This window comes from Enhydra lutris, unplaced genomic scaffold (assembly GCF_002288905.1).
Source record: "Enhydra lutris kenyoni isolate GAN:26980312 unplaced genomic scaffold, ASM228890v2 scaffoldscaffold11, whole genome shotgun sequence".
NCBI lineage: Eukaryota > Metazoa > Chordata > Mammalia > Carnivora > Mustelidae > Enhydra > Enhydra lutris.
Window position 1 is genome coordinate 6,882,451 of NW_019154095.1, and position 14,311 is coordinate 6,896,761.

Sequence of the window (14,311 nt, forward strand, 5' to 3'; positions counted from 1 at the left end):
TGATTCTACATAAATTCTGGCTGGTGGGGAGGACTGTCTTCCTGTGCGATCTCTGAGCTCCTTTGGGAAAATGATGCTCCCTATCTTAGAAAACTAATGTCTCACACTTCTCAGCTCACTTGATATTACTGGGAAAGCAAAGTATGTACTCATAAAGGGTTTCCCCTGAACTTGGAAACTCTCAAGAAAATCTGCCCAGAAGGCTGTGATGGAAGGTAGGCAGGTTGAGAAAGGGCTGAAACGTGTGTCTGTCCTTTGCGGGAGGGAGGGGAAGGAGGTGGGCTGGCCTGACGCATTTCTCTGCCTAAGGAGAGTGACCACACCCTAAATCCCTTATTCCAGCCAAGTGATTGGATAATCTTGTACCTAATCTAATCATGTGGGTGGAGAGAGACTTAAAAGGCTGAGGAGAGGGCCATACCTGTCATTTGGAGAGTGGCTCAGTGAGAGAAGCATCCATCTGCAACCAGAGGCTCCACGTGGGGGATCTCGTGAACACTGTTGCTGGTGACATGGAGGCTGCTGCTCTCCACCGCCAAGAGGACTCTCAGTTCGAGGTCTTTCCAAAACTCAAATCATGCTGGTCAAATGTAGGTGATGCTGAAGTCCAGGGGGGACCCCTTCTGCCTGAGAAGCCATCACCATCATCTCACAGACTCTGCTACCTGACTAATGGTTTGGATCCCACAAAGAAACTCGTCAGTTGGAAGGGACCTTCTGTGGTTGGGGCTGGGCTTCAGAACCTGGGGAACACCTGCTACGTGAACGTGGTCCTGCAGTGTCTCACATACACACTGCCCCTCGCCAGCTCTATGTTGTTCCAGCAGCACAAGAAAACCTGTGGGAAGCGGACATTCTGCATGCTGTGTGCTCTGCAAACTCACGTGACACAGGCCCTTGGCCATCCTGGAGATGTGATCCGTCCCTTGCCAGCACTGTTCGCTGCTTTCCACACACACAAGCAGGAAGACGCCCTGAGTTTCTGATGTTCACTCTGGGTGCAATGCAGCAAGCATGCTTGCCTGAGGACAAGTCTTCAGACCGTCAGTCTGAGGACACCACCCTTATCAGTCAAATCTTTGGTGGGTACTGGAGCTCCCGAATCCAGTGTCTCCACTGCCAAGGCATCTCAAGCACTTTGGACCCTCACCTGGACATTAGCCTGGACATCGTGGCTGCTCAGACTGTGAGCCAAGCTTTGGAGCAGTTGGTGAAAACCGAAAAGTTGGATGGTGAAAATGCCTATCATTGCAGTACTTGTCTAGGAAAGGTGCCTGCTTCCAAGACGCTGACTTTGCACACTCCCTCGAAGGTCCTTATCCTGGTGTTGAAAAGATTCTCACATTTCACAGGCAGCAAAACGGTTAAGGAAGTACAGTATCCTGAGTGCCTTGACACGCAACCCTACCTGTGTGAGCAGAGGGCAGGACCGCTGGTTTACGTCCTCTATGCCGTGCTGGTGCATGCTGGGTGGAGTTGTCACAGTGAACATTACTTCTGTTTCATAAAAGCTGGAAATGGCCCGTGGTATAAAATGGATGATGCTAAGGTCACGGCCCGTGATGTGACTTGTGCACTGAGCCAACATGCCTATGTCCTCTTTTACATCCAGAAGACTGACCTGGAAAGAGAACTGGTGAGGGAGTCACTAGGGGAGGAAGCCACATCCCCTGAGGCTGACCCCACAGGCTTGGTTGGGTTCCAAAGGGAGCCGGAAACAGACTCCAGCATCAAAGCTCCTGAATTAGAGGATCATGTGGAAGAGACACCAGTGCCACAAATCACATTAGACCAGTGGAGAGTCCTCCAAGAGCACAGCCGACCTAAGGCTGAATTCAATGTCAGGAAAGTAGAATTTGCTCTTCCCAAGCATGCAGTCATAATTCACCAGTCCAAATACAAGATGATAAAGAATGATCCTGAACAAAACATCAACCCGCTCAACACTTTAGCCAAGAACATCGCTCATCAGAGGGCAGAGGATGTGGGCAAAGTCCCTTGTCTGGCAGGGAGAGCCAGGGCTACTAAGAAGAAGAGCAGGAAGGGGCGGAGGTGTAGGGAAGCGTTCCAGGGGTCTCACTACTAACTTGAATGCACATGTCCCCCCACACACACATACACACACTCATTCACTCAGTCACCTACCTTGAACACAGTCCTGTACAGAAAGTATGCTGTGTGGTGTAGGTGTGTGTGTTCTGCACATGTGGAGAGACCATATCTGGGTGTATTCATGGGATATGACATTCAGCTTGAATGGGAGGATACTGAGCGTTAAGCCTAGCTTGTTATGAGGATATCCTTGGAGAGGTTTGGGTTTATTATTGCATCTGGTTGAACCCTCTGCTCCATCGGCCTTGGGGAGACACGGGAGCACCTCGAAGCCTGAATTATGGGCAGTCAGGGATGACGGTGGAAAAAGTGCCTAGGGCCTGGAATTGGTGTGACCATGATTGTCTGTCATGGTCCCATCATCCCATTGCTTATTTTCTTTTTATATTGAGAGAATATATGCCCAAACATTTGCATGGGTAAAGGCTAGGTAGATATGTGTGTGGAAATAAATGAAATGCGCCACGCAACCCCAGTACATCTACACAAAGAAATGACAAATGACCATGAAATGGATGACTACAGCTACACATGGCAGCAGACAGACTTCAGGAAGTTACTGGTGTTGCAAGGTAATGAGCAGAATGAAAACAATAATTGATTAATGTGCAGAGACTTTAGATGCGCAAAATATATACTGTGAAAAGTCAACACATAGGTACATGAACATTTTGTCGTTGGTTGGAAATGGTAAAAGGCAATTAAATGCTTATTTTTCAGGAGATAACTGCATCCAGCTTGATTGGATCATGTTGATTAAGTTAGGTTACCGTCAGATTGAGACAGGAAAGATGGCTGGCAAGGACCCTTCTCCCACGGGGAATTGCTTAGCATCCTGGTCCAGACTACTTTGCTACGATCACCTTATGTGACAATCTCCTGACCTGGAGTTGGAGGATGACCTCGTATGACAGACGGGGTCACCCGAACAAAGTCCCTAGGACTTGAATACTCCCCACAACCTAAAACACTGAATAACACTGGGCTCCAAGAATTGTAATCCATGTGGATGTGGGAACATTGGTGCTTTTCAGTAAACAAGTTTTCTTTTAAGACTTATTTATGTATTTGAGAGAGAGAGCACACATGGGAGTGGGGGAGAAGGACAGGGGAACTGGGAGAGAATCTCAAGCAGACCCCCCAGTGAGTGAGATCAAACATGGGGCCCCACCCCACAACCCTGAGATCAACATGTTTTTTGGTTGTTTCCTTTACTTTTATGCAGTCAAGAAGAACAGCACAGCGAGGCTGTCATCTAGACATGATCTGGGACACTCCAAGTGAGAGAGCAGCAACATTGGAAGGAATTGGCAGAATCTGGCTCCTCCCTGAGGGTGAGTCTTTTCCTCATTCACTGCTCTTTTCTCTTCTCCTTAACCCTGAGTGTCTTCACTCCTATGCTCTTACGGTGTGAGGAATTTCTTAAAATTCCGTTCTGTCCATGAGCTTCCTGCCTTTATGTGTACCCTTCAGGAAGCACTTTTCCTTCAGTTCTTTGCTTGTGTATGATCACTGGAGTCTGAGCCAAAAGATGCTAGAAGGACCACATGGAAGTGATTTACTTAGATGTCTCCAAAGGGGAGACACCATCATGCAACAATATCTATTAATTTCACAAAGATGCCAAAGTGTGCATCTCACACACTAACCATAAAACTGTCTGAGGACAGCATTAGCTCTGTCCACTCCCAGAAAAGAGAATGAAGTTGCTTCTTCTAACTTAACTAAAAAACTGTATTTAAACCTTCTGATTGCCCCCATCTGGTGATAGCTTGATAATGCAATTTATTTAACCTTATCGCCACCGGGTTGGGTTTCTTTGCACATTAAAATGAGCACTTACAATCATTTTACTGTTGAATTAATGTTTCTACGCTCCATGCCTTTTAATGTGGTTGATTACCATGAAGCTGGGATTTATCTTAGCAGCACTAAGGTATATTCCATGTGTGGTATCTTCTCTTACAGCACCTAGCATGGGGATAAGATGCACTTCACAGGAGGATGAAATCTGTTCTGGAAGCTGTTTCCACAACTCTGCTGCCTGGGCTCCAAACTGCCATGAGATACACGTGCCCTGGACTGTTCCCTCTGAAAAGTACTGACCTTGTTTTCACCTGCCAGACAAAACACAAGCCAGGGAAGGGAAGTCAGGGAGTCCCTCAGCCTATGTTCATGGACTGTGGCAAGGATGTTTGCTCATTGTGAAGCTCACCAGAGATCTGATGGTGCATCACAGGATAAACCTCCAGGTGCCACCATGGGATCTTGCCTTGGTGCTGTCCCCAGCCCTGAGGTTCAAGCCAAGTACCCTATTGCGAAATCAAAGCAAAGCTCACATCCTGCCATACATAATGGAGCCCGGAATCCTAATTCTGTATCCTGTCACCAGAAATTAGGTCTACCTAGAACTCCATCCTGGGTTGGCATTTCCAGACTCCCAGGAAAGCCCTCAGGGCCCTGTTCTGGGAGGTTATACAGAGTCTTCAGTCTGTCCTCATGACAAATATACCAAGTGCCTGGGGAACCTTGGTCAGAGACTGAGCATTGACCTCCACCCACCCCACCAGAGAATTCATCTACTGACTGTCCAGGCCTCCACTGTCCCCATTCCCTGCCATCCAGCCCTCTCCCAGCACATCCCTTCCAGGGGTCTCTACTGCCCTGGACCATGGACAGTGTGCTCTGGGTTCAGAAACACTCTCTCCTTCCTCCCTTCTGAGACAATCACTTTCTCAGTCAGAGCCCTCACAATTCAAGAGACTTCAAAGGGTATTGTCCCTATGTCCCATTGAATTTCTTCTTAAATAACTTCCTGCTCTTTCACCTACTTGAGCCAATGACTGAGAATGAGAAGCTCCCATAGGAGGGAGGACATGGCTTTCAGCTAGGTGACCTGGAGGTGGCTGCTGGACTCCCACTCAGGGGGAAGAAGACAAAGAAGGCTGTGTGGGGAGCTAGTCTTACCCACCTCTGTTGCCCACGTGAAGGAGCCCCATACATCATGGCCAGATAGACACACAGTCCTGTTAATTATGTATGCAGAAGTTTGATTTAGAATGGAACTGTTGAAACTGGACTAGGATGGGTTTTTAGTTCAGTAATTTTATTAAACCTGAATGAAATAATGGAAATAGTAACATGTCAATAGGAAGCTATAAAATTCATCTGAATTTGGCTTCTCAATAATTGAACTTTGGGAAATTCTAGATAAAGGAGTGACATATGGGATCAGTGTCTTCTATGAGGAAATGTGTTCTGAGACAAGAAGTGTTACTTACTGTGGAAGGATTTCTAGAGAAACCATTACTGGGAATGTTCTTTTGGAATTGTACATTGTAGCTGTTAAACATCCCTGTCATGTTTTAAAATGCTTTTCAGTGTGAATAAATCCATTGGAAAATGACATTTGGCACAGATTTTTTACTTCCATCTCTCCTAGAACATCATGCCTTAGGTGCAGGCCACCTCCTGGTTAGTCATCCATGTCCATGAGAAGAGAAAAGGAAAGTAAAGGAGCCCCAGGGAGGACATCCACAAAGTCTTCCATAACCTCGGAAATGACCATGGCTGCATGTGGCCTGGGCCAGAGCCTGTCCCTTTAGACTCCTGAGCTCTTGTCCCATGGCCTACAATCTGCCCCATTACTGTGACACAGTCAGCAACACTAGCTGGACTAGAACATCATTTCTGGGAAATCAAAGGAACCAAGAAACATAGGAAATCCCCCCCCCCATTCAGGACTTTTATAAATATCACATGAGTTAATAAGGTAAGTGTCTAACATAGATAAGCAACCTAATTTGTAATTTTTTGTATGGGGTCAGTCTTCTTTGATCTGCAGTTCATAGACCCCAGGGTGTGGAGGATGGATAGTTTTAGGAAATGGCTGTAGGCCAAAACTACTGACACAGTTACAAGATAGAGAGGGACCCATTCAGGAACAAATCAATAGCCCCAGACTCAGAACCACAGCTGGAGTCCAGACATGAATGTTGTAAGGTAGAGATGATGTCAGGAAGAGTGACATCAGAAAATGCTGTAAACCTTGATGTTCACTGTAGTTGGAGTTTCAGAGGTCAAGTGGTAGGGGATAGGCATAATTCCTGACTCTAATTTATTCCAGGTAGACCCTCCTCCCTGGAAAACTGGTGTGCATGTGCACATACATATAGATTATGTACATATACATACATATATATACATTACACATACATATACATTAACTACATACATATACATTAACTACATACATATACATTAACTATATACATATACATTAACACACATACATATTCGTTAACTAATGTAAGTGCTTGTTTGTTGTTTTTTAAATTTATTTAAATTCAATTAGCCAAAGTATAGTACATCATAGGTTTTTGATAAAATGTTCAATGATTCATCTGTTCAGTATAACACCCAGTGTGTAAGTGTTATGTCAGAAAGACAAGGGGCACCTGGGTGGCTCAGTGGGTTAAAGCCTCTGGCTTCGGCTCAGGTCATGATCCCATGCTTGTGATCTCTGTCTGTCAAATAAATTTAAAAAATCTTAAAAAAAAAGACAAATGGTTTTCCAGAATTTTTTCCTACTCCATCAATTTTGTAGCCAATAACACATATTTCATTTACATTTAACGAAAAGGACAAGAGGTTAGTTTTTTTCTTTTTTTTTTAAATATGTTCAGTTAGTCAACACATAGTACTTCATAAGTTTTTTTTTAAGATTTTATTTATTTATTTGACAGACAAAGATCACAAGCAGGCAGAGATGCAGGCAGAGAGAGATGGGGAAGCAGTCTCCCCGCTGAGCAGAGAGCCCCATGCGGGGCTCGATCCCAGGACCTTCAAATCATGACCTGAGCAGAAGGCAGAGGCTTTAACCCACTGAGCCACCCAGGTGTCCCAGTACTTCATAAGTTTTTGATGTGAGATTAATTTCTTTAGCCTATGTGTGGATTACTCAGGATAACAAAATGACCAGCTATGCTAGAACATTATTGTTTCAAAAAACAAAAGTTTCAGTTATCAGATAGTGCATCATTTTATCTTCATAAATTTCAAACAAGAAGAGTATTCTACATTCAATTTCATCATTCCAAATATGACTCCCCGAGTTTGACAGAAATTAGGAGTGCAATGAGATTTCTTGCTCTCCTTAATGCTTCCTTGTCTAGTGTTTGATATTAAATAAGATATTAATATTGTCTAACAGCTTCTGTGAGCATCGTAAACTCAAAATATCTTTGTCATAATGGTTGATCTTTCATAGTGTCTTACAGAAGATATTTGGCATTGTGTATATATCAATCCCTTTGAGGAAACTTATAAAATTGATCATGGTTAATAATCAATACATTATAAATATAGAATAAGTACATTATAAAATGTCAGTGAGGTTAACTTTGTAAAACAGAGGCATAAAACAAGAAAAATAAAATAAAAAATAAACAGTGAAAAAATAACATATAAAATCAATATTACATAAAGAACCCTTTTACTCTGTTTTTGTCAGAAGGCATAAGACACTAATGGGGCAGTGGGCAGGACACCCTTCAGGAACCTAGAGCAGAAGGGAACAGCCTCCCATACAAAGAATGCATGGATGGGAGTTACAGAGGGTGTGGGGGTGTCCCACATCATGGTTTCTGTTCTTCTCTCTTACTATTAATGACTGGTTGTGTTCTCAACCAGCTCCCCCTGCACTCCAACTACAGGGAGCTCCAGAGAGAGAAGGAAGCATTCCCCAAACAGATGCTCAGTAGGGAGGAAGGAGCACTCATTTGTTCCTCTTAAGAAATTCTCTCTACAAGATTTGGGTATTACCTGGGTGAGAAAAGAACCATAACTTGGGACTAAGGTAATATTTGTCCAGACTTGTCCAGACTGTCAAACACTGTTGCTTTATAAAGTCACCTGCAGGGCAGTACATCCAAATGCTCATGTCTCAGAAAGGCAGCAAAATGTCCATTTCTTCAAGTAGAATTCCAGCATATAGATATATTAAAACTCGACAACTAATCCCAACATGGGCCAAAGTGAAATGCAAGCTGCATGTCTTGCACAGTGGGGCATACGGGGTGTTCATGGGACTATTTTTTTTAATTAAGATTTTATTTATGTATTTGACAGAAATCACAAGTAGACAGAGAGGCAGGAAGAGAGAGAGGAGGAAGCAGGCTCCCTGCTGAGCAGAGAGCCGGATGCGGGGCTTGATCCCAGGACCCTGAGATCATGACCTGAGCGGAAGGCAGAGGCTCAAACCACAGAGCCACCCAGGTGTCCCGGGACTATTTTTAATATGGATGTATTCAGGCACAGGAGCCGGTTATGCCTGAGATTCTGAATGTCTAAGAATGGCTAGATCCTATCATTCTCCTCTCAGATAATAAATCTGTAAGGAAAAAAATAAATACTTAAGGGACTTCAATGCTGAGAAATAAAACCCATGCACATGATGTCATATATGCAAAAATTTTATTAAATAAAAAACTTAAAAAAAATAAATAAATTTTAACTTATTAAATAAAATTTTTATTAAATAAACATTAAAAAAGGATACACCGCCTTTCAATTGCATTAATAACAATCCTACTATCCCTGCCACCAAAATGACTCCAGGATGACTCCACGAGAGGGCGGCCTGCTGGTAATCCCAAAACCCATACCACTGTGTCGAATATTTAACTGTTTCTTAGTCCATATATCTGGACTAGACTGGATTGACATTTGGGAAGATGGGTTTTGTTTGGTTGGTTGACACAAGGGAAGCAGAAAGTCAACAGAGGCTATTAGAGAGAAGAGAACAGCCCTCAGCCGGACTTATTCAACTGAGCTTTTGCACTGGTATGGCTGGGCCCCTTGAAGGAATCCCATCCACTGCCAATGGCATCATCGTCCAGCCAGAGAACTCGGCATCCATGCCCCTGGGTCCAAGCTGTCTACCTCCTCACCCCTATGCCCTGGACTGGCAGAGCCAAGAGCATATAGTCTACCTCCGTAGTTCCAGTCCCAGAGCTCCATCTGTCACAGGACATATTCTTTGACGCCTGTGATCTCCACAGGATTCCAGAAAGTAGGAAATGATTTGGTTTGTTCCTGTACTCCTTGAATTGCCAGAAATCAAGAGCCATGATGCTATGTTTTCGTCAGAGTCCATGAGACAGGGCATGAGATAGGAGCCTCAGGCTGAAGGAACCAGACTCTGGCCCGGGTTACACAAAGACTGCATCACACGCATAACAGGTATGAAGGGTTTGGGGTGTCCCACACTATGTCTACTAGATTTCCCTCTGAGGTTCAATGACCTTGTGTGCTCAACCAGTAGTTCCCCTGCATCCCAACTGCAGAGATCTGCAGAGAGAGGGGGGAGCATTCCCCAAACAGGTGCTCTGTAGGGAGGCAGGAGCACTCAGTGGCTCTTCCCAAGAAAGAAATCTCTCTACAGACCTGTGGGTTAGTTCCCTTGTTCCTCATCAGAGATTCTCCTGAGGGAGAGAGGAACCAGAGCCTGGGACTGGTGATATTTTGACCACCACCTCCCGGGTTGTCAAATGTTGCTGCCTAGGGAAATCATCTGGAGGGCAGTAAATCCCAATGTCCAGACCTCAGAAAGGCAGCAAAAGTATCCATTAGTGCGAGGGGGATTCCAGAATATGAATACAGGAAAACTGACCACCTGATCCCATGAGACACTAAAGTGGGACTGAGGCCTCATGCAGTGCATGTGGCACATACACAGGGAGCAGGGGGAACTATGTGGTCTAGGTATCGATTCATGCAGAAGAGCGGGGTGTGCCCGAGATCCTCAGTGTCTAAGAAGCCCTAGGTCCTACCAACCTCCTCTTTCCTCTTAGGTAATCAAGCTTTGAGGAATTAAAATCATTACAGAAAGGATCTGAAATACTGAGAAAAAAAAAACATGCACATTCAGTCATAGTTGGGGAAATTTTATTAAGGATAAATCAGCTACACACAATTTGGAATAACATTTAATCACGAAAAGGAGCAAACCAGGTAAAATATTTCCCAGGACAATTTCCACAAAAATCACATCACAGAGTCAAGAAAATCTCATCTCCAGAGAAAACACTGTCACTCTTTGCAGAGCACCCTTTGCAGGTGGGGCCATTATCCAGCATCTCCCAATTCAGATATTTGTAAACCAAATACAGGTTTAGGTCCTAGGTTAAATTTACATTTGAGTTTACCATTTATCAGCATCATTTCACTCAATTTCATAGCGAATGTCTTTAAATAAAGCAAGCTTGACATCCCAGGTGGGTAAGTACCTTTTGAAATGTCACATCTATTTACATGATGAGTGTTTGTGTGTGTGTGAGTGTGTGCTTGGTTTGCATGTGCACGCTCCCCAAAAGCAGGACACCCAACATGATGTGGACTCCACCGTTTCCATCCAATGCAGCTGAGGAAGTGCCAATTCCACACACCAGCCCAGGACTGTGACTTATCCTCCATTCAACAGACACCTCCTTGGGATCCCCTGGGCTGGAGGACAAGTCTCTGAGGCCATGGGCTGTCTCACTCTCTCCCACTGTCTTCAGAGGACGAGGACACCTGCAGGTCCTCATGGAGGACACTCACAGGGACGTGACCAAAGAATCCCTCGGATTTCTGAATGACAGGAGGGCCCTCACCAGGAGGGGCTGACTTCTCAGCAGGATGGAGCAAGGGAGGTGTTAGGAACCTGGAGCTCCAGCAGGCTTTGTCCAATCTCGTGAAGACCATTCTCAGGGGCTTGCCAGGGGTGGGCTTAGAAAGCGGACGTGGGGCTTCTATGCATGCCTGGACCGTTTCCAGGAGAGGTTGGGGGCAGGCAGGCTGCAGGTCGATGACTCGCACTGGGGCAGGTGTCTTCCTGGTCAGTGGGGGTGCTGCTGGGGGTCCATATGCACTTCTCCTTGCTGGAGGACACAGACTCTCTGAAGCCCCCAGATGGCTTTCCTGTATGCTCTTGTGGTGGTGCTGGAAGGGGCTCCAGCGTGCTTTCTTTCGGGGGTTCAGGCCCGTTTCTAGAGAGATCTGAACACCTCTCTTGCCTGCTGTCTTGAGGTGGTTTTGGGAAGTCTGAACCATACCGTGGCTTGCATTAGGTCGTGCATTCTGCTCAGGACCCTTGGCTGGTGCCTGGCCATGCTGCACGCCATCCACCTTGGACACAGCTCGGGAAACTTCAAGGGAGTCTTCTCGGGGCCTCTTTGCTGTCAGATGGACAACCAGGCCACTCTCCCTGGCACAGGGTTGGCATGCCAGGAGTCTGTCAGGGGACACCACTCGCTGTACCTCATGTCGTGCACCAGGGGGGAAGACGCTCCCTGAAGGGCTTCTGGGAGGAGCCGCTGAGTGGTACCCGGCTCTCGTGTCAGCGGTTTGGGTAGGCGGCTCCCATGGGAGGGGAGCCTCCAGGACAGACGCCCTCTTGGTGGTATAGACGGGCATCGGCGTGTGTGGACGCTGTGAGAAAAGGAACACACAGAAATGCACATTAGTTTTCCCTCACCACCAAGGCAACATTGCCATGAAGGAAAACCAAGAAAGTCACAAAAGCCCAAGACCTTCGTATGTTCAGTTCAGCAGTGGAAGACAGGAATGGGTTCTGTCTACATAGGAGGTGGGACCACAGCTCAGGGGGGTCAGGAATAAATACGTGACAGGATCTCCTGGATACCCTTTTTCTATCGGGGAGGAACAGAGAAAGCTTCTGCAAAAACATCTACGGTTCCCCCAGCAAACCATCCACTGGGCTCCGGAGAGCATAGGAATCCTGCCGCTGTGGAGTCACTTCAGAGGCTACTGAGTTTTGATGGACAATGTAGGAGAACGTGTCCCAAAGCAAAGTTCCCTGTTCTTCCATCGAGGGTTCTACATGTGAGAAGAGTGTCCTCCAGTGCTTTCCTTCCCACCCAGCCCACTGTGCACACACATCCCAGGAATAAGGCACCATGATGGACAGCAAGGGAAAATGGGGGAGGAGGATGCCCCCCCTGAACTCACACAGCTCAGAACGGAAGTTGGGTCAATCCTCACCCAGAAAGGCAACAAAGCCCATCAGGGTCCACCAGGCAGAACAGGAGCCAGGAAGCAGGGGACACTCACCCTCACGTAGCTGCAGGATTCTGTGCAATCCTTCCAGGTTTGCTTCTGCCCCCCTTGGGGTCGCCTGGGGAATCTCTGGAGCAGGGCCTCCCTCTGCCAGGCTTCTTGCCTGCACAACAAAGCATAGGAAGTGGAAGGAACTCAGTTTCAAGTCTTCAAACTGGGACACCAGCCTGAGGCCTCAGACAGCAGCGTCCTTTCCCTCCCCTGCCATTCTTCCCCCTACTCCAGGGAGCCCTCCAGGTTTGCCTAGGAACTACTAGCATTTGGGGTCTCTGGCAGGTCTGCTTGGCAATAGCCAGGTTCCCATATGTCCCCTGGTAAGGGGACACCCACCCCACCACTCACACACTCTCGCCGATTCAGCAAGGGCAGCCCAGTAGCCTGAGTGTGGACCCTGGAGGATGGAGAGCTCCTTTGTCGGCCTCCCCACCCCTGTCTGTGAGTGAGGACAGCACAGCACAGTTTCCAGGGGCAGAGACACAGTGTCCTTAGACGTCAGCCCTGGGATTGGGGACAGCAGCGAGCCCCGCTCCTCACCTTGGTCCCTCTCCCTTCTTCCTCTCAGCCTGCTTCAAGGGCCCAGGGTTCTCCTGGTCCTGCTGACTCCGTGGTTCTACGTTCTCCTTCAGCTTCCTGGAGCCCAAAGCCTGGAGGTCGAGGGCCCTGCCCCAGTGCTTCATGGGGCACCTGCTGCTGGATGCCTTGTGCCCAAAAGCTCCACAGTCCCTGCACTTCACCTGGGGAGGAAGAAAGAAGGATCAGTGGTTTTGGACAGGGGACATCACCTCGGCTTGTGAGGTGCCAGCCTCCTGAAGACCATGGGAAGCTTCCCCGGCCTCTCCAGGAGGGACATGGAGGAGGGATCGCAAGGGTCAGGCTGAACTGAAGGAGCCCTCTGAAGAGACGTGGACAAACACCAGCCTGGACCGGAGCCTGTACACTCCTGAGGTAGACCCTCGCTGTGTCTGAATGCCCCACTATGTCTGGTGATGAGATTCCAGGGCAGGTGGTCCTGGCCCAGGAAAGGAAACTGAGTTATGGACACAGAGCTCTCCATGTACCACGCCTGTCTCCAGAGTCATGGCAGACCACCTGCTCACAGCACATTCCGGCCTCCACTTACCCTGGGATCCTCCTCCTCTGGCCCAGGAGCCCTGGGTGCTAAGGGCGCCCTCGGTGGCCTCTTCCCTTTCTGGGCTTTCAAGGGTCTGTAGGGCTCAAGCTGGGTGTGACTGCCAGCCATCTGTCCTACTTCCTTGAGGGACTTGGCAGTTGGCCAGCCTGCCTCAGGGATGGGTGTCTGGATTTCCTGAGTCAAAAAAAAAAAAAAAAAAGGAGAGTTGTATTCACACAGATGCAAGCCTCTTTCCTGTCCCTTCTTCTCCAAGTAGGTATGAGGGGGCCTCAGGACCACCAGATCAAACATAGTTGTCACCCTGTCACCTCTCATCCCTTCCTGTCCTCCATACTCTCCTGCCTACCCACCCCCAGGATGGTGCCCTTAGGAAAAGCAGGTGAAGTTGCCTTGAATGACTTACCAGAGAGGTGCTTGTGAATTCTCTCACAATGCACTCTGGAAACAAAACCAGGGACAGGACTGCCCCCGATTTACACAAGAATCAAAGCCATGTCAAACTCCATGGGACACTCAGAGTTGAAAATGGAAAAGCAGGTATCCTTTCCTCTCCAAACTCTCCATTTCCCCACTGACACCTGAGGAAGCCATTTTCAACTATAAGATCCCTTGGAAAAACATCACTTCTCTTGAGGGAATGAGGGAAGTGGCCCATCTAAGGGTCTGAACTCTTTGATTTCATGTTTTCTTTTCAGTGCCCCATTCTTAACTCTCATCTAATCCTTGGGAAATGAATAGCTTTTAACTTTATGTGAACCAGGGATTTTTTTTCATTTTTAATGTTTTCTTTATTAAGAGAGAGAGAGAGAGAAAGCTCGAGGTGGGGGAAGGGCAGAGGGAAAAGCAGACTACCTGATGAGCAGGGAGCCCAATGAGGGGCTCCATCCCAGGACCCTGGAATCATGACCTGAGACAAAGTCAGACAACCAACTCAGCCAGCCAGGTGCC

The 14,311-nt window shown here is 47.2% G+C and overlaps 2 protein-coding genes across 2 annotated transcripts; one reads left to right on the forward strand and one right to left on the reverse strand.

The window, feature by feature from the left end:
• Positions 1-494: 494 nt before the first annotated feature.
• LOC111144401 (ubiquitin carboxyl-terminal hydrolase 17-like protein 6) lies at positions 495-2,086 on the forward strand. The gene is given in 2 exon segments (XM_022498672.1): positions 495-972; positions 975-2,086. Coding segments are annotated over 2 exon segments (1,572 nt in total). The 5' UTR covers positions 495-512.
• Positions 2,087-10,650: 8,564 nt separating this feature from the next.
• LOC111144402 (family with sequence similarity 90 member A1) lies at positions 10,651-13,471 on the reverse strand. The gene is made up of 4 exons (XM_022498673.1): positions 13,352-13,471; positions 12,766-12,965; positions 12,226-12,334; positions 10,651-10,743 (listed from the first exon to the last, which is right to left on the reverse strand). The coding sequence occupies exons 1-4, from the start codon at positions 13,469-13,471 to the stop codon at positions 10,651-10,653; spliced, it is 522 nt and encodes a 173-aa protein (XP_022354381.1).
• Positions 13,472-14,311: the final 840 nt, after the last annotated feature.

Bases quoted from the DNA above. Each gene is read 5' to 3' on its own strand.
- LOC111144402 (XM_022498673.1), bottom strand. From the start codon at position 13,471: ATGGCTGGCAGTCACACCCAGCTTGAGCCCTACAGACCCTTGAAAGCC. The intron at 12,966-13,351 runs GTAAGTGGAGGC...CTTCCTCCCCAG, and splicing joins CAGAGGAGGAGGATCCCAGG to GTGAAGTGCAGGGACTGTGG. The intron at 10,744-12,225 runs GTGAGTGTCCCC...CCTGTCATTCAG, and splicing joins AATCCTGCAGCTACGTGAGG to AAATCCGAGGGATTCTTTGG.